Source organism: Calonectris borealis, chromosome 3 (genome assembly GCF_964195595.1).
Source record: "Calonectris borealis chromosome 3, bCalBor7.hap1.2, whole genome shotgun sequence".
NCBI classification, from domain to species: domain Eukaryota; kingdom Metazoa; phylum Chordata; class Aves; order Procellariiformes; family Procellariidae; genus Calonectris; species Calonectris borealis.
In genome coordinates, this window is record NC_134314.1 from 72,930,458 (window position 1) to 72,950,951 (window position 20,494).

At 41.7% G+C, this 20,494-nt stretch overlaps 1 protein-coding gene across 1 annotated transcript; it reads right to left on the reverse strand.

The window, feature by feature from the left end:
- Positions 1-1,508: 1,508 nt before the first annotated feature.
- Positions 1,509-18,435, reverse strand: IYD (iodotyrosine deiodinase). The gene is made up of 5 exons (XM_075148128.1): positions 18,186-18,435; positions 8,634-8,828; positions 6,435-6,594; positions 4,420-4,576; positions 1,509-1,877 (listed from the first exon to the last, which is right to left on the reverse strand). Exons 1-5 carry the CDS (start codon positions 18,364-18,366, stop codon positions 1,695-1,697), a joined length of 876 nt encoding a protein of 291 aa, XP_075004229.1. The 5' UTR covers positions 18,367-18,435; the 3' UTR covers positions 1,509-1,694.
- Between the last annotated feature and the right edge of the window lie 2,059 nt (positions 18,436-20,494).

Here is a 20,494-nt window from a genome sequence, read left to right on the forward strand (position 1 = left end):
CTCCGAATTCAAACAAACATAATAGAGCTTATATACATTTACAGCAGATAAAAACTGGTTTGGGAAGGGGCCTGATATGGCAGAGCAGCATCTGCACAGAAGGAAAACTTGCTACAGCGACTTTAACGTGTATTCCTGATAACTGGGGACTGGTAGCTGATAGGCTTTGACTTGGTTCAGCTCATCCCTCTCTCCTTGACTAGCTTTTAGACTTTGCAAGTGTGTAGACACAGGACTTCTGTTTTTATTTTACCGTAGTTATAAAAGCTCATTTCAGATTAGGTCTGCATGAGAAACTCTTCCTGCCATTGCTGTACCACTGAGGATGTGAAACGGGGCTAGTAAAACAGGCGAACACATAGCCTGACCTGCTAATACCAGCAAAATGGTCTGCCAAAGAAAAACATAGTTTTTCTCACTGGGTGACAGAGAGGCGTTGACACCACAAAAAGCTGTACCTCTGCAAAATATTACCAGCTCCGCTTGCTCAGCTGACAACAGGTCACGTTAAATAGGACTGACTTCAGACAAGGTGCAACGAGTTAACTCGAGCAACCCACAAAGGAAGGCTGGCGCCAGTTTGGCTGAACTCGCCTGAAGTTACATGCAGCAGAGAGCAGGCTGGGAAGTATTTCACAGAATACAGACAGCTTCAGGGAAGGACTTCTCTCTTTCAGCGTTTTCATCTTGTGCTGTTCCCGAAGCCGGCAGGAACCACAACCCCACGAGGGGGCTCTGCCAGCGCGGGTATCGGTAGCATCAACCCTTCCAGCGAGCAACTCCCGCTGGTGCCCATTCACAAGGCTTTTAGTAGGGAGCGTTGCTTTTGTGGGAAGCGGCCTTAAAATAAACCAAAATATGCCTGATTTGGTGTGACATGAAAGCATCTCTCACGTGTCAGGGTCTCTAAAACAGTTTAAATTTCAGGGTGTTAAACTGGAATAGTTGTAGGTGTAAACAGGATAACCAGAATAATAGTTCCCTCTGGGCCACTTCCAGTGGAAGCAGCAAATATAGGGGGCGTGACTGATAGCTGCCATGTGATCTAACTGTGCCTGGAACATGTATAAATAAAGGGTAACAAGGAAATTACTTGGATGCCTTGTTCCTACTAGATTTTCCCCAGCCGAAGACACTTGTACCAGCAATAGTTTCAGAAAGCCTAGTATAGACAAGGTTTTTGAGATCAATCAAGCAGGGAAAATGCTGCTCTATATGAGAAAAATAGCTTCCTCCAACACAGAACACAGTGAAGGGGAAGGGGCATTTAAATAGCATTGATCAAGATAAGACAGCTGAGTTTGACCTCTTTATATCTTTTAATACAACCTGCATTAAAATTCTGAAGTGAAAATCACAAAAGTATAAAGAGAATATACATTCCAGTTCAAGGAGAGATTTGTCCTTACAATGCATAAGAAAAATCGAGTGGTGAAGGTCATTTAAATGCCATTGTATGTGGCCCCTGGAACAACTGCCTGGGCTCATTGATAATAGCACCTGTGCTTGGCTGCTCGCTGCTATTAGTAGAAGCAGTCACCGTGATTAGACTAGCACTAAAAGAAATACAGGTGTAAACAGCCAGAGCAGCAGTGATGTGGGAGGACGATACACAGGAACAGCAGTGACAACTTCAGCGGGCTGCTGCTTACTACCTGGCAGCAGGGATGCGCTCCTGCCTTGTGGCGCTGGGCTCACATGACCACCATGATGTCTTCCAGTGGCTTTCGGGTCAGCGCAGGCACAGTAGCATCTTTCTTGGGATAGCCAACGGGGAGCAGCAAGAGTAACTTCTCATTTGCTGGGCGCTGGAGCAGCACCCGGATTTGGGGACCGCAGTTGAGGGGTGTGGAGGTCACCGTGTACAGACCCACGTTCTGCAGCAAGACAGACAGCAACAGAGTGAGACAGAGATCTGTGCTCTGTATTTGTATCCATTATTCTCACCAGACCTGTACACATTCTCCTATTGACTAGCCCAGAAATGTTGCTTTGTTAGACTCTTCTGCAGGTTTTGGAAGGCCTGCTTTACTAATAGCCTCAACAGTACCATAAAAGACACCTACGTGGCTTACAGAAAAGTACAGCATTTCTCCACCACAGCAACAGCACAGGCTAATGGAAACAGCCTTATTCTGCCTGACATGTCTGTATGTTGCACAGCAGGAGCCTGCCTGCAGTGCTCAGTGTAATGGGGGATCCACGGCTACAGTGAAGTTGAAAGGCAGCTGTGGGGATATCACTGGTGCCCACCAAAGCTGCTTTATCACTCCCCTCCTCAGCTGGACAGGGGACAGAAAATATAATGAAAGGCTCATGGGTCGAGATAAGGACAGGAAGAGATCATTCACTAATTACCGTCACGGGCAAGCCAGACTCAGGGAAATTAGTTTAATTTATTATCAATCAAATCAGAGTAAGATAATGAGAAATAAACCCAAATCTTAAACACCTTCCCCCCACCCCTTCCTTCTTCCCGGGCTCAACTTCACTCCTGAATTCTCTACGTGACTCTGAACATTCCCCGCTTCCGTCTTCTTCCCCCAGCTTTATACGCTGAGCATGACGTCATACGGCATGCAATACCCCTTTGGTCAGTTGGGGTCAGCTGTCCCAGCTGTGTCCCCTCCCAGCTTCTTGTGCACCCCCAGCCTGCTCGCTGGTGGGGTGGGGTGAGAGGCAGAAAAGGCCTTGGCTCTGTGTAAGCACAGCTCAGCAGTGACGAAAACATCCCTGTGTTATCTACACTGTTTCCAGCACAAATCCAAAACATAGCCTCATACTAGCTACTAGGAAGAAAATTAACTCTATCCCAGCCAATACCAGCACATGGTTGGGGTTCATCTGGCTCATACAAAGAAATGTTTCGGTTCTTGCCCCCATAGAGCTGGCAGGAAGATGTCTTACAGCTTTGTGACCATTTGTTCCTGCTCAGGAGCAGTGCCCGACAGGGATGGGGGCACATGCTCTGCTCAGAGTTTGTTACAGGAGTCTGTTGCCATCTTTCACGGTGGCCAATGTTTGGGCTTACATCAGAACCCCAAAATAAGTCTATGCATCACTCCTCCTCTCAAATGAAATCTCATTAAAAAGCTAAACAACCTGACAAATAGTAAAGTGTTGACACTATCCCAAATATGACCCTGCACCTGCGGTGCTTCCCGAGCGTTGCATTTGTGGATTTCGGTCTGTCTCTATGTAAAGCAAGCATTTTGGGAGGCTTGGGGATATAAGTCAGCCAGGGACAGGTGCTCAGGCAATGGGCCTCTCATGTTAAGTAACCTCCATGGTCTTCTGAAGAGGAGAAGAGCTAACAGTGGTGGTGCTGAATCTTATGAGTCCATGGCACGTGTTCTTCAACGTTGTCAATTAATTCCTAAGAGCTGGGAAAGAGACAGCACTACAGACCCTAACAGTTGGTAGGGAGAAGCCTCACCTGATGGTGGGCTGGCTCAGGGGAAAGTGGAGCCTTGTCACTCCTAGTGCTTCTGACTAAGGCGCTAGTGACACAGTGCTGGTTCTGCCCATTCCCTGCGCATCCCCTTTGCTCTTAGCTCCACGGAGGGAAAATACAGAGCCCTGTGCAGCTGCAGAGAGCAACACCCCAGCAATGTGCTTCTGCGCTGCTCACTTCTCAGATTTCCCACCCTGAAGATCCTCCTAAGGAACAGCAATGTGGGCAGGGAGGCGTCACTCAGAACAGAGTGGAGGGGAAATGGCAGTTCCTGGTAGGAAATTGGCCTAGTATAAGAGATGGCACCTTGCTGTTATCCTGCTGACAGGCCAAGTTAGCAATTGGAATAGCTTCACTATTTAAACACTTGTGTAAATACATCAGATACAAGCAGCAGAACTGAGCACCGAGAAAATCCAACTGGCTGCTGTCAAACATGCTGAGCTTTAGAAACCAGTTCACTTTCAGAAATGCTGCAGAAAGACCGATTGAAATGGTACAGCCTGTTCTGTGAAATATGTCCTCGATTTTTTTTCCAGCATTGTATACTAAAAATGTTTGGGGTCAAGCCATTTTTCAGGGATTACTGAGAAGAAGGGGGCAGTGTGGCACCGTACAGCCATGCTTGGGTAATCTGCAGCCCCTGTCAGCCCTGTTAGCATAAGGCAGAAACCACAGGGGCTGAAGCCTGTGCCGAGAGAAGAGTGACAACTCTGTAAGTACACTGCATTACATTTTTCTTCTTGTTAACCAGTACTGAGGGTAGGAATCACCTTCTCAGATGTGGGCCTGTGCAGGAGCACTTTAAAACTCAAAACTAAGACATATTGCCAGGAACTGGAGTAATCCAGAGCACTGATAACGTTAAAATCTAAATTGGGTTCCACTCTCATTTGGGCAGAATAGTCATGGTATATAATCCAAACCGATACACTGACTCCAGTGTGCCAGTTCTGTCAAGGTACCTGTAGTGCAGCAAGCAGGATACCACAGGCAATAGAAACACTGATTTCATTGTAGTAGTGAGTCTTCTTTTTGCCATTTGGAAGCCACCCGTATACCTGCTTGAAAATGAGGATAAGATAGGGAGCAGTGTCCAAGTACTCTTTGATCCAGTTTGTTCTGCAAAAGAATAATGTTTAAGACATTTATTTTGCGACCTTTTCACTTTCCCATGTCACATTTACTGTCTGCAAAGGGGCACTAAAGGTACATGACAATTAGAGCAGTAGATTAAAGCTTAGAACATTTACTGCAAAGAATTAAGTATTATCAGTTTAAAAAGAAAAATTTCTGGGGAAAAAAAAAGCTTGAATAGAGTTCTCAATTTTAACAGATTCAGCTGAGGAGTTGATGCGCTCACTCTGAAGCATGGAGTTGCATAAAAATAGGAGGTAATTCTTGACCTCTTATCTATGAACTGGCCTCATGAGCATTTGCCCTTGAGATTATTTAATTCCTAGAATTTTGCAGACTTGCAGCTCCACCTGTTACCAGCAGTGCCAACTTTTTGTGATTGCAGGGAACACTGCTGGCAGAAACATTCAAAACTCCTTGGTCTAAGGTGTAAACCTAAATATATTCTCACAGCAAAGAATGTTATTCTGTTTCTGGGTATTTCAGCCCTGTTAGAATTTATTTGGTTTGCAATTTTTTTTAGTGACAATATATACAATTATGATGTAGGATTTAGATAAGAAAATGTGTGCTTTCTACTGTTCTCACTCAAAATACAAAAAATACTGTATTTTAGTTGTTTACATAGCACATAAATTTACATAGCACATAAGGACCTGAAAAATAATAACATTATGAAACAAGTAGGGCAAATAAACCCCATAAAGCTTTGCGCATGTGCTTCATTTGACAAGCCAAGACTCAGTAGCCTTCTTCCCATTGTGTGAAGTTAAGCAAGTCAGTCAGACTTTGGAGGGCATTTGGAACAATTAAATATTACGTAATTCAGCACTTGCATAGGGACAAGCCTTGGAGCTACCTCAGTCAGCAGCAAAACTCCCAATGGCTTTGGGAGCTTCATTGTTTGGCAAACAACAGGAAAAAAACTGGGACAAGAGTTATGGCAACAGAAGTTATATAGGAAAAAAATAATGATGGAGCCAGATTCTTGGAAAAGTGTCAAGATGGAGAGTATATAATCCCTTTTACTGGAGGCAATTTTATGAACCAACCACCAAGGCACACTTCTACACATAATTTTAAGTTTTTCTTTCTAAACATGAATCTTAGAAATATATTAAAAGCAAGAGGGAGGAAGAAAAGGAAAAGGATACTAGGAGAAATCAAGACAAGCTTCTTTTATGACTTCAGTTTTCTAGACTGTGGTGATTTCAGTAAGATTCCCATCATCTTGATAATCCAGACAAAGCCATGCAACAGGAAAGGGTGTGCTGAACATCTGAGTCACTTATTTAATCCTTCTTCTGGTAAGATTGAAGCACACAGGCATAGTGAGTTTTTCTTTTGTGTGTATCAGTCAGGTGCTCCATCTCACCTGGCACTTAGAACACGGCAGCCAGAATTAACATATACAGAGACTAAACTTCTTTTTTCAGCTCCTGCTGGGTGGGAACTCTGCTTTTCTCAGACAGGAGTTTCTTCTTCCCAGCTGTGAATTAGCGACCACAATATAGCAATCCTGGCAACTCTCTGTCTGGGGCAGTCTCTGACCCCACCTTCTTTCTTTTTCTGTGATCAGGAAGTGGGAAATATTTACAGCTGCCCTCCTGAGCAGCACCAGAACTGGGGAGAGTTTAAGGAGCACGGACTTGAAAGAACATTTTTTAAACAAGGTTTTTAAAATTGAGCTGAGTATTTTCAGTTTGGTTTTTTTCTTCCTGAAAATAAGGGAAAAAATGAAAAAAAAAAAAAAAAAGAAGCATGACTAAAAATTCCCAATTAGTCTTTCCTAGACCAAAACACAGCTCCCTTCAAACCCTTTAGCCAATTGATGTTTTCATACCTCAATCTTTTCAGGTCATTAACCCATCTGTCTCCCATCCTTCTTTTGTAGTTGATTTCTTCTTCTTCTTCTACGATCGCACGAATCTTACGTTTTAAATATGGATCTTGAACTACCACAAAGGTCCAGGGCTCAGTGTGCGCTCCACTGGGTGAAGTACCTTCATACAAAAACAGGGAAAGATGAAAACCCAGTTGGCACAATGCTGAAGGAGGGCAGGCAGTACCAGCTCTTCTTTGTGGGCTTAGACTGACCAACAGAGCAATGGGAAAGCAAGTTGATGAGATGGGAAGAAAAGGACTGAGATAAGTTCTGGCAGACAATCTCTGTTCATTTGTTTCTCAAAGAATGTGAAGTCCCATTCCATGACAGAGGTTAGTCCTTTCATCTTACAGGAAACAAAAATTAGGGATTTGTAAAAATTCCTTTGTGGTTCTTATGATGAGGCAGTATTATGGTGCAATACATGCACAGAGTAATGTTAATGCACACCATTATACCCGAAGCAACACACTGTCTGAATATGCAACCTACTCCGAGACATGCTTTTAGCTGAAGGGCAAAGCTAATGGCTTTCAGGGAAACGAGGCTAAGCGACCACCCGCAGGAATCTGTCACTGACTGACAAAGATGAGGAGCTGCACAATGCAGACATCTGCCATGTAGCATACAAGTTTGAGTCTGTTGTCCCAAAGACAGCTGGTGTATGTAGGTGTGCACTTATTAAGTCTACACTTGCTTATTCAGCCTTGATTATTACACACCAACACTACTGGAGAATATTTTAACTGCCCAGCAGATGAAAGCCAGAAGCTGAAGAATACAGTTATCTGTACAAGCCCACAGAGAAATAGGTTAAGGAGACTGTTCAGGTCTCTCTAACCCCTCATACACATTTTGAAAATATTTTAAGGTCTTGAACACATACTGTATTTGCTTATCTAAGGACTGATTTCAGTTTAAGAAACACTGAATAAACAGCTTGAACTATCTTTTATATTAAAATGCATTTATACTATGAATCTCGCCTCTCCTCAGGTTTGGGTAAGAACTGATGACATTTATGCTTTGCTTTCTTTTCTTTTCCTCCACACATCCCAAAGCTTTCAGGGTTACTAAGTACTTCATCTGCACTCCAGGCTTGTTCGCTTTGCTGCATTTGCCAAAACATGCTCAGTGTTTTAATGACTCCCAGCTAATTAGAGGAAGATGGAGACTCGTTACAGTGCAGTAACAAAGCTGCTTACAGTTTTTAAAGGGAAAACAATGCACATCAATTGCTCAGAATCTCTATATTATTAATCCTGCTAGAGGCTACTGAACTTTTCTCTAAGGCAGCATGTGAATATTTTCTATACTAACAGCAACTGGTTCATAGAAGAGAAACAATGAGGGTCAAAACCACTCTTGGCTGAAGTCAATGTTGCTAAAGCAGAGAGGAGATTAGGCCAGGACATTACAGTAATGATTTGAAACACATAAGTTCTCAAAAAAAAAAAAAAAAGGAAAATTCTTTTCTGACACTCAGTCTAATAACCTCGATCAGGGTCCTCAGCGTAACTTTCCAGTCATATACAATAGGGACCTGGCACTGATGCTGAAAGGACTGGAAACTTTCTTTGTTCTAGGCTGAAACTTTTTTCCCTGTAATAAACCCCAACCATTTATGTCAACTGAAATATTTCACATGGCTGGGACAATTTCGTCAATTTGTTTGGGGAAAAAAACGCAACAGACAAAACCCACACATGATAAATATCATCATAATGAATGAAATCTTGAAGCATGTGAAGTACACATGGGTTGACATTTTTGAGAGAAAACACATCAATATTTCTATTTGAAAGATGTTTCACTAAACTGTACATCAATTTTATTTTAAATAACATCTTTTAAAGCTTGAAAATGAAATGTTTTGTTTCATACTGTTGAAAATCTCTTCATTGCTTTTGGGTGTACTGCAAATACAAAGGAATTGGGAATGCTCCAAACCAGTCCCTGACATAGTTGTTCAAACTGAGTAATTTCTAATCAATCAATGGATGCTCATTCACTATGGCTATAGGTGAATCTAGGAAAACCATAAGCCAAATGCCAATTCCCTTGGCTTTTCCACATCACTTTTGATGTGGAATTTTTGAACAGCAATGCTGATCCTTTATTTTTTTTTTCCAGACCTTGAACCACTCAGTGCCATACCTGCTGTTTTGATGACATTATCGATAATCTCCCTGGGGACTGGCTCATCACTGAGAAATCTGACAGATCGCCTCTTATTAAGAAGCTCGTAAAACATCTGTGACCTTTTAATCATTTCTGCCTCAGAGTAGCGCTCCACGAAGAAGGGGACATGGGCAACATTTTCATCAACTCCTTGCCACTCTTCATCAACCTCTGCAAGAAAATAAAAGTGGTTAGGGATTTTTTTGCTGGAGAACACTGTTTATATCTTTGGCGTTCACCACCCTAATGCACTTTGGCCTGCATTGGCATACATCGCACTTCTAAGCCACTGGAAAGGCAAAGTCTGAGGTTTTAGTTGACACAACTCATTGATCCCTAGCTCCAGCTACTGAATAAACACCTCATTTAGATACCGAGAGGCAGGAGGGTCCTGACTGGCTGTAGCAAGTGTGATCCACAAAGAAGTTATAGCCTTCTCCACTTCAGCCTGCAAGCCTGAAGCCTGTAAAAGTGGGTTACAAGCTGAAACAGCAGTGAAAAGGTGGCCAACCTTTCAGCACACTTTTTTCAGTAAGGAAATGTGAACATATGTGTTCCTTCCTGAGCAGTCGAATAAGAAAAAAATTAATTAAATTACTGAAGTTAAGGAGAGAGCTTAACTACCAAGGTGTGTAAAATCTCCTCTGAAGAGCTGAATGTCAGCTTCTTCCGTATTTGTGTTTCATAGCAGAAGCATTACAAGTCTAGGCTTGTGACTTTGTGGTTAAGTTCTTTGGTTTCACGATTCTTTCAGCATAAGAGGAAATGCATGACAGGCATCTATACTTAGGATAACAACATATCAAATATAGGATATTTTGTTTCTTGTCTTTAATTTAAGAACTCAAAATGGTTCCTCATTTCACTGAAATCTGTCTCTTTGGGGGTTTTTTTATACCACAAAATGCATCTTCTGTTGTCTCTGAGATCTCCTCTTTCTCCCCTGCATTCCTAGAATCAGCAGGGACAGCACTTTTTGCAACTATGATGTGCAAGTTAAAGCCATTTAAATTTTGCATTTTGACTAGTCGATAGTATTGAGCAATCTGCTACAGAGAGCTGAGTCAGGAAAAAATACTCCAGTTCTTTTTCAGTCGCCATTAGGCTATTATTCCAGAATCATAGCAATCTCCAGTGCAAATTCAAACAGCAATTATTTCTGTGTTTTAGTAGTATGCAGTTGCCTTAGAGACCAGTTCAGTTTATAAACAGCAGTGAAATATTCACTTCAGCATGTGCAAGAGGCTGTAATATATCCAGTTTCATATGTTGAATCTAAGCAGAACGATTCTGGTCACCAAACAACATACATTTCATTTTGCATACAAAGAAGTCAACCAGAAAGTTTGTTTTGTTCAGCATTTCATGCCTGTGTTAAGCACTCTCGGTCACAGTCCGCAAGGACCTGGCTCCATTGTAATGGGAAGCAGTGACCCATTGTAAAAATTATTTTTGTGGCCATCTTGCACACTCAAACTGAAAAAGGAAGAGGATGCCTCTTCCTAGTGCTCCCTTTGTGGTTTACACTTAGTACAGTAGATTGTTTACTATTCGATAGCAACTGGCTGACTAGGACTTGCCCTTTGCTAGGATTCTGGTGATCGTCTCTTTGAGACACTTTCACACCCCCTTTTTTGCTGTTCCTCCTCCACACTCAGTGAAAGGAATACCACGGGGTTAAAAGGCTATGTTTACACCCGCAAGTAGCATGGTGCAATAGGATGTTGAGAGGAAGAGCTTCTGCTGGGGACCTAGTGTTCAGCATCCTACAGGTTTTAGAGTGATAGGCTAGCTGGGGAGGGGAGGTGGCTGTTAGAGCTCTGCATCCTTCCTACCTCTTCTACGTTATGCAGGGTACCATAGGATGCCATTTTCAAGGACCACTATGTTAAGCTCGTAAAAGCCAATATGCAACCTCTCCTTGAAGATTCACAGGGAATGCAGTTGTGGAATAGTTTGCAGGATGCATATGCTCTGCCTCTTGCATCTCTGCCTGGTGGTTTGGAAGAAGGTGCAAACCTCAGCCCAGAGGGTAGGGCCCATGTAATCAGAGGCACAGTGACCTTAGTTCAGTTTTACTGAGACAATTGTTGTGAAGATGTGAGAAAGAACATGAGCTAAAGCTGTACTGGATGAGAAAGATTAAAAAAAAAAAAAGTAAAAAACCTTCCACGGACAGAAGTTGAGACACTGATGGCTGGCAGCCAAAGGATTTGAGAGAAAAAGCGATGACCCAAAAATGTATAAAACCCTAAGGGAAAAGACAGGGAGTTGGGAGATAGCAACTCAGCAACCCTTTCCAACTTGACTGAGGACTGTCTGGCCAGTAGAGAAATTCAGAAGGTGTCCATTGATATAGACAGGACAGAAAATCATGCAAGCTTTGGCCACATAACCTCTCCTGCAAGCTGCTCTCAAAGGACTTACGGGCCTGGAAGTGGATGACCTCCTGCAACTGTCTTGATTGGGCCAATAAAATTAATTCTCCCTCTGCAGATCCATCTTGTGTATAGCAGTACTGAAACTACAACAAAGGTATTTGTTGCTGAACTGAGATTTAGCAGTTACACAGAATGATGCACATCTTAATTTTATCCATAGGCACTCATGTTAAAGGAGTTTCTAAATGGGAGAAATATTTTCCTTATGATAACAAAACACTTCTTGAAATCAGCTGAGGTTGTGCCTTGCCTATCAGAAGGCAGAATCTGACCAGAAAACTATGCTGAAAGTAGGTTTTGGATTAGTGTCCTGGTGAAAATTTCAGGTCAGACTGTACTATTTGTGCTTGTACCAATGTGCAGTAGTGATCATCCCTATCCATTTCCCAAGCTTACAATGTTGAATGTCCTGGGAAATAGAAATAGACTATTTCTAGCCTAGAAACAGTCAAATAAAACTAACTCCAGGACCCAAGAGTTCTTATGTGCTCTCACTATTTACTTTCTTATGATGAGGTTTTTATCAAAGTTCAGAAAGCAGGAAATAGCACACATTCAATGCACCATACCTTTATTCAGCTACTGATGGAGGAGACTTGGTGGTCTAACCTTGGCTTCTAACCAAATCCAAGCCCTGTTTGGTCATGTCTTTTTCTAGTATTTTTGCCAAACTATCAACAACCATTTTGAGTTAGAGATACCGAGACTAGTCTATAAAATACTGAAAATCTTTACGAAGGAGTTTTGTCAAACTAGAGCAAAGCTGGAGGAAATTTGTGGAATCTCTGTACCTGATTTTGAAACACAAGGAGAGGAAAGTCAGGTAGGCGATAAACCATCACATCAATACATACCTGAATGTTGAAGACAGAAGGATGAAGAGCAAGATTAATTTACTTATATGGATGAGGACAGTAGTCAGAGAGCTGACTCAGGTGATGTACTTAATCCAAAGAGGATGTTGCTTGTGGCCAGTTGAATGCAGAGGCCTAGACAGCAAAGTGGAAGAGCTATCGGTGCCTGCACAGAACATGAAACAAAACATGACGGGAGGGAAGAATGAAGATGCAATAACAACAGCAGTACCTGCTTTGACTTGTCCAGGAAGCATATCAATAAAAAAATAGGTAATAATTGATGTTGTGGTAGATTGTAAAGAAATAAAAAGTAGCGTGGCTAAAAAAAGGATTGCTTTTTGAGATGCACTGTCTTCTGGGGTAGTGTGAAGCCTACAAAGACCCTCAACGTCACATCTAGATCAGGACACATCTTTAAGAGAGAGTCATATTGCCTCAACCACATCATTGTTATGAAGTACATGGCAGTAGCAGAGCTTTCCAGGTATAGACTGAAGAGAAAATATTATGATAATACTAGAAACCAGGCTTCCCAGCTGAAGCATCCAATACCTTAATAAAATGACCTGTTCTTATCTCGTGCAGTGACTCTCTTAGCTTTGGTTTCAGTGAGAGGGAAGGATATTATTAAACAAAAAAAGTACCCCTAAACTGACATTATCCAATGAATTTAACTGACTAAATGAAAGGGTAAGGAAATATAGTTCTATAACTGTGGCTCTCAATTTTTAAGGGAACAAACTTGGGGGAAAAAAGGGATTAAGAAAAATTAAGTTGGAGAACTCAGATTGAAGAATTCAGGGATCAGGAAGCAGAGAGATTTGGCATCTCTTTAAATCAGAGGTATAAAAATAATCTTAGATGTAATTTGTTGAATAAACATCTCAATTAAATGATCTATAGGCAACTAGGAATGGAAGAAAAGGATTAGGCCTTGTAAGTCAGAAAGTATAAAACTTGCAGTATTACCTAAGGCCAAGCTGTGTTAAATTTTGTGAAGTTTGCTTGTTTGGTTGGGTTTTTTTTTCCATGTAAGCAGAAGAGAAGAAAAGAAGTGAAGCTGCTGTGTGGTCTGAATGGTTCAACTTAATAATAACATGATGAAACAAGAAATGTACTTTCAAAGATGTTGAACATGGGACAAAGATGAGGTGACTAGTGAGAATGAAAGTATGAGAATCACCATATCTGAGCTTAAGTTTTGTAGGCAAAGCTTAAAAACCTTGATGCACTCAAAATGGGAATACTGGCTGAGGCAGAAGTGAACTGACACACAAAACCAAAACTCTTCCGGCAATTTTTTTTTAAATAATAAATTCATCTATTATTTATTCTCTTCCACCATGTGTCTACCATTCATTCTTAGCAGTTAACATTATCCATATGCTAAGCTAAAATCGTTATCAGCACCATCTGTTTAGTGCATGCTCTCTATATCTTTAATTGCTGTGTTTGGACATGCTCCTGTTTGTACAGTCACGTTATACAATACTACAAGTGTCTTGTTTACATCTTTGTGTATTCCATCATCTGATGGACAACAGACATCCTGCTAGTCAGTCTATTATCTTGTTAGCCACATTCTCAAGATTGCCATCAATTCTGTTGTACATTTGCAATAGTCATCAGGCTTCCTCCTTTTTAAGCAAATCTGAAATGGTTTTGGCTCAGGTATCCCAAGTGAAATCTCATTTTAAATGTACTATTTCTCTAACTCTGTCAGAAATTCCTCTCTGGATACATTTTAGGATGATGTTTGTGTTCTTCCTTGCAGTTCATATGGGAGGTTATAATCAACCTATAAATCATGTAATAGATTTTGTCTCAGTTTGTAGCAAAATTCTTACCATGAGTTCCTAATAACATAAACTCACACTGAGAACAATAACTTGTCATTTCATTTCTGTTGGCCACTTATTTTACGTACACTGACACTTCCCTGTGTGGTTGGCTCCCAGTTGTATGTCATTAAGAAATTTCATTTGTACAGTCCTTGGTTTTATGCAAAAACCACTACATAATATTAACACTTGGTCCTGAGACAGATCCTTGAGAATCCTCCCTTGCAACCTCAGTCTAGACCAATGTGTTTGCCTTCCAAATCAGCTCTTTCAGTTTCTTCTCTAAGGAATTTCTTCCTAAGCATAGAATTCCTCTCCAATCCTCTTTTCCAGTGTAAAGATACGATGCATAGAAAAACAATTAAATGTGTATAAAGAAAGCTTTCAGATCTTTGGCCTTAAAATGCTGGGCAACTGACCCTGTGGTTTTTTTGCGTGATTAATGGCAGACTGCTACATAATCTGCCGCTACAGGAATCCAATCCTGAACTGAGTATATGGCTAATAAGGAACTAAAAGAGATGGAGTGCCTTACTAGTGGGTTATAAATAGTGGTTAGCAGGCTGATCCTGGAAACCTCAAGAGCTGGTCAGGGATCTTAAGCAAAATAACTATCAAGTGGGAGAGGCAGACCCCGGAAGAAAGAAGCCAGCATCAAAATATTGTAAAAATTACCTCAAACTGGAATATAGTTGAGAAGGTTTCTTAAGATCATCAGAGGAATGGAGTGGCTATTTTGTAAAGAGAAGATTTGTTGGTTTACCTAGTAAAAGGAAAGATGAGAGGTAATCTGACTGCTGTCTATAAACCACAGGAGGGTATACACCAGGGCTGGAAAAGTATCCTTTAAACTAAGAAGAGGATGGAACAGGAAAAATGGAAAAATGGGTATAGCGTAGTATTAAATAAGTTTGGACAAGCAGGCAGAGGAGGATTTTTAACCCATAGCATGAAGTTCTGGAATAACATTCCACCAAGGTTGAAGAAATGGGGTCAAAAAAGGCCAGATTTCATGTTCATTCAGCTGATAACAAAGGCTGGAGGTGTCTGCAGCAGCAGGGAGATAAACACAATGATGCATCATGTCCATATAAGTCCTGTGTTCCTAAATGACACAAAGCATGAACTGTCATTGAATTGGAAAATTGAACTGCTACTGCCTCATTCATGTCAGTAGTATTATTAAAAGATATGGGAAGCCTTTGAATTTGGGGAGAGGAGAAAAAACCTCTAAGTGGGAGAGGTCTGTTACAAGAAGTATCACAAGCAATGAGCAGTGCATTTTCAGAAGAGATGGAACATTTGGGCCTTTGTACATTGCTTTGTAGTCCTTAAGTAGAGTATATCACCAAAGTCCCCACAATTAAATATGTAGTAATAAAAGGCCTTTGCTATTAATCTCTGCAACTGATTCCCAAAGTAGCAAGGATACAAATAAAATTCAACCTCATCCTCCATACCACTGTAAACTGGGTCTGTATTCACGTTATGCATCAATCGTATTGATCTGAATATATGACCAACAAAGTGACCGATACGTATAAGCTCCCTGGGCTAAAGACTGAACTTGTCTTTGCAACAGTCCAGATCTAATTGTGTAAATCTGAAGCAGTGGGAGATGAGGTACCATCACTTTGGGATCAGATGACCACCACTAGAAGAGAGCCCTTGTGAGTCATCGAAGAAGACACACCATTTTCATCTGTACCTAATTGGTAATCACACATGGCCTAATGCAAGACACAGCCAGACATACACACGTACAGACCATTCTGGCCAATCCACAGCACAACAATCTCTCATTCTGGATCTCATAAATGAAGGAAAAAGTTACAGGACAGATGGGTATGCAAACAAACCTGAAGGACTGCCAGCTAAGGCATTAAACAAATGGACTGAGTGAATGCTTTCCACTTAACCACAAAACTGGGTTTTTGGCTGCTCTGAGAAACATCCTTCTCTTCAGCTGCTGCAAGCGTAACACAGACAAGCTCAGGAGCACTTGGCCCTCCCCCTTCTGCCCTTCACTGTCAATAAGTGACTCTACTGAGTCTGTCCAAGCAGTTCAGCCTCATGCTTTGCTGCTCAAAGGTATGCCCCTCTCAGGGGAAACATCCCTGGCAGTGCCACTTGAGGGAAGGTTCACGGGGCTGATGACGCCCAAGTAAGTTCAGTGCTTTTCTTACAGCCCTTCACTCTCTTGGCAAAGCGCCCTCACTTTGGTCATGGCCAGCTATCGAAAGACTTGGTCTTCAGCTGCCTCCTCCTGTTAGGGGGCTGTTCAAAATTCAGCTTGTTCACCTACAGCAGCCCTAGATTCTAGCTTTAAGACAAAGCCTTAAAAATGCTTCATTCTCACCTAATTCAACTTTGTCTTTAAACACAAGCCAGCTTCAGACATTTAAGTAGAAATGAGCTTCTCTGATAAAGTAAAGTGGTAGAATTTACACAGCAGGTAAAATATTCTCTACTATTAGGAAAATCTCTGTTTACATCCATGTTTCCATTTCAGCATCTAGTGCAGTCAGTGAAAATTTTAACGTTGACAACACGGTGAATATGTTTTGATCCTCAATTATAGCATTAGCAGAGTAGCAGATCCTTACCAAGGTGGCCATATTCTCTTCTCACTCAGGCTGGGCTTTCCCCTGCTGAAGAAAAACTTTCCCCAGCATGATGCAATTATTTTAATTTTTCTGGAGATAAAAGACATGCCTGTTTTGCGAAGATGTTGGTTTTGAGCCACGCAGCATTAAGGGAAAGATGATTATTTGTTGTTAAAAGCAACATAGCAAGAAAGCCTAATTTAATGTTGGATTACATGGTACATTGGGAGAGGTTTTCTTTAAAAATAAATAATACTCCTTGTAGTAACAGCACAAATGTGTTTATCTACCTGCCAATTTTTTGTAAGTAATTTAAAACTAGTACAGTTTTGAATTTAGCACCTGAATAAAAGGGAAAAAAAAAAAGACATAAAAGAATAACGTTTTATACATGGAGCTGTGGCAGTGAGGCTCCTTGTTAAGAGCTAATAGGTTTGTTTATTTAGAGGATCTAAATTTTTAAACTGATAGAAACAGCTGTAGTCAAAGATGTCACCGATAATTCGTAGATTATCACTTGAACTACCCACGGGAATTTTAATTTGCAGCAATTTAACTGAACTAGGAAGCCATTAGTGACAAAGGAAATATGGGATAATTTTATACATAATCTATTTTTCATTGTACAAAGGAGAGTACAACATATGAACTAACTTTTAAAGAGATTTTGTATATTTGGGAACTAGTCAACATGGTTTAAAAGGTTCCAAGTATCAACTATTTCTGGAAACTGATACACAACACTGTAACTCAAACTACACTGAACTGAGAAATAAAGAGAAATAATGGTTCTTAGAAAAGATATATGTGCAGAAAAACAATATAAGTTTCGAGATTCCTAGAAGTGGACTCAGGCAATGTGTCATTATGGGACAAAAAACACACAAAAAGCCTTTGAAACCAGCTTGGGTAAAAAAAGCTGTATTACCTGCAAGTTTAAAAACTTCATAGGAACAGAACTCTGGAGATTTTTATTTCACAAGGAAATGAAGGGAGCTTATGGAGGATAGTCAGGAAGCAAAAAGAAGGAAGGGTACATTTTGTGCTCAGACTTTTGTCCAAGCTGTGCATCAGAAATCACTACTGCAAAAAAAAACTGTACCCTACTCTGTGCAGGTTCAAATATGCGGTTGAGTGAACAGAGATTAGCACTATCGCCACATTTTGTTCTTAAATATTTTACCAATATACCTCCCAAATGATCCCAGTGCTAATCCAGCTAAAGCTCTCATGGACATTCACAGAGGCCACAAAGGGAGGACTTCTCTGATAACTGTAATAAACCCATTTCCAACTTTTCCGGGGCTGCTGAGATCAAATATGTCGCACTGGACAGCAAAGTGGGATGAGATGGCTACAAAATCAGCTTACAGATAGAAACTCTCTGCTCGGGTCTTCCCTTTGCTCACACTAATGAGGCCTGGGAAGAGGCTGGGGGGATTTCAGCAGTATCTCCTTCCTTTGCCTACATTCCCCACACAGTCCCTCATAGGTCTGAGATCTCCGGGCAGAGGGACAGACAGCGGTCTTTGAAAATGCATCTTCTTTTTGCACTCTGACCTGTGGGATCTGGAGGAAATAGAGATTTACAGCACAAGTGACATGACATCAGGATAGTCTCCTTCCACAGAGCTGACAAGCTCAGGGCACAGCAGCAGTAGCACTATGCATTTCCATCACTGTGGAGAAGTCGAGAAGATCACATCTTCTTTATTCGTATTCAGCAGATCAAATTCAAACAATAAAACTACTCAGATGGATAGGTAGATAAGATTTTTCTTACCTTCTTCCTCTAAGTGGTGGTCAGTACCATCTTTTAAATCTTCATCCACCCATGGGCGAGATAGAGGCTTGCTTTTAGTCTCACGTTTTTCCTTCTCTCCATTAGTCTTCTTCAGCATTACCCCAATCAGAATACATATAATGGCCATAAAGACTGGAGTTAGGGAAGAAAAGAGTGCCATGACTATGGAAACGTGAAGCCTTCCTTCCAGGTTCAATAGTTTCTCCTGAAAAGGAAAGGATGAAATGCAAAGAGCAGAACGGCAGTAAGCAGCAAGGAGTGGACCCAAGGTTCAGTCCTCAACCCTATCCTGCTTCTACTTTCCAGCCACCGCCCCCGCAATCTCATCTGTGATATGCTTCAGCTGTTAAGCAGACACAGATTTATATATTTTCTGTAAAGAAACTTCTTATAAGCAGCAAGCAGAGGCACTGACCATATACAAACTCATAAATTCTGTTAAGTGCAAAATAAAAATAAAGATCTTCCAAAACCTCAGACTAAGGTAAAACACTACTCCCCCTTATTTTTATCATTATGGTGATCTCAGAAACCTTGCTTGTAACAATGAGTATGAGAAAGAGCCAAGTGCGAATGTGACTTTTAAAAATTGATGGCATCTCGTCAATGTTTAACTCATAAAACTGCTTATATTGCACGTATCCCAGGAAATCAGAATATCACCAGTTGAATGGCAGCTTGCAGCACCACCCTTGGCTGTGTAAAGGGGTCAATAAAACAGATAAGTAAAGTGGCAACATTACCTCCGCATGAAGCATGAATGAGATGATTCACAGAACCCTGTATTCATCCTGGATGTTGTGGGGGAAGAAAAAAGAAGAATTCAGGGAATCAAAATAAGAAATATTTGAGGGCTGCAAATCTATGCTGCAGTGAATTTTAAAACTGTGATTCACCTAACTTGTCAAAGGGAAGATTAAAAAGTGATAGTATCCTGGTCTAATCCAAGAATGGTTAATGTCTATCTGCTTAACCCATTTTTTACCTCAGACAGCTGCTTGGGAACTGAATCAACACAGCAGCACTGAAATGATGTCTTTATCTGGGACTGTTGGGACATACTGGATAATGAAATGCCAGATGGCAGTGGGTGCTGAGGGCTGTGCTGGAGAGCAGGGTACAGGGGTACTGACTGCACACAGTCACCTGCACCCATCAGCCCTTTTTAGCGCTGGCTAAGCACCAGCCCTGCCAAGCCTTATCTCATGCTGCACAGGGCCAGCTCTGAAGTCTCTGCACCCATGGCGAGTTAACCTGCATTTTGGATAAGTCCTCCCCAGGATAAGTGGGAGCAGTTTGTAACCATTCCAGGAGATGGTGTGCCCCAGAGCCCGGGCACGTCACGCACTGCGACTGGCACCTGCTGGGGGGCATTGCAGGTCCTGCCTAGGGCACTCCCTGTTTTCTTGATGTGGAAACCGGGGCGCAAAGGAGAGAGAGAAGAATTTGGGGTATGCACAGGTTTCATCCTGACAGGTTCTCAGTCCATACCCTAGCCACTCATGTCTTTCACCCCACTGGTTTTGCAGCACTGAGCGCACCTTTACTGGTCCCATTTGACACTGCCACTCCAAAGGCTCCCTGCTGTACGCTCCCTACCTTCCCATGCTTCAGCAAATGTTGCTGGCTGCCTTGAAGAAGGGTCAGCCTGTCAGGAAACACAGATTAATGACCAGCTTGGTGCACAGGAAGAGGAATGTGTGGCCATACCAGTTGGCCACACACGATGATAGTCTGGCTGACAGTCTGGTCATGTATTCTCTTTTAATACAGCTCCTTATATTAAAAGGGGCAAGGCCAAGCAAATTGCTCAGCTGTGCATATATTGTCTAGATGTGCTTAGAGGCAAAATGAAACTGCCTCACAACTTGTACTCAGGCTGGGCTTTCCCAGCTGCCCAGCTCAGATACAGAATAAATACTTCACTGCTCTTGCAGTGCATCCTACCCAACGCACAGTCCCTGGGTCCAAGTAGGTCCAGGTCCTTCCAGGCAATATATGGGTACTGTGTAGAAAGGGTACCCCCAAAACCAGCCAAATGCCTGCGTAAGTCCATCAGAGATGAAACAAAGAGGACGTGCAAAAGTCGTGCTTAGGTTTCTATTCTAATCCAGTGGAATTGGCAATAGACAGGCACCTACCTCTGGCTAAGAGGGTGACCTGCTTGAAAACCAGAGCCATTAATCTTCTCTTCCCTACTTTCCAGTCAAGTTGTGACCTGAGACACCTGCTTGGCTCATTGATACTGGGTTGCGTGCAAAAAAAAAAAACCAAACACCAAACACAAC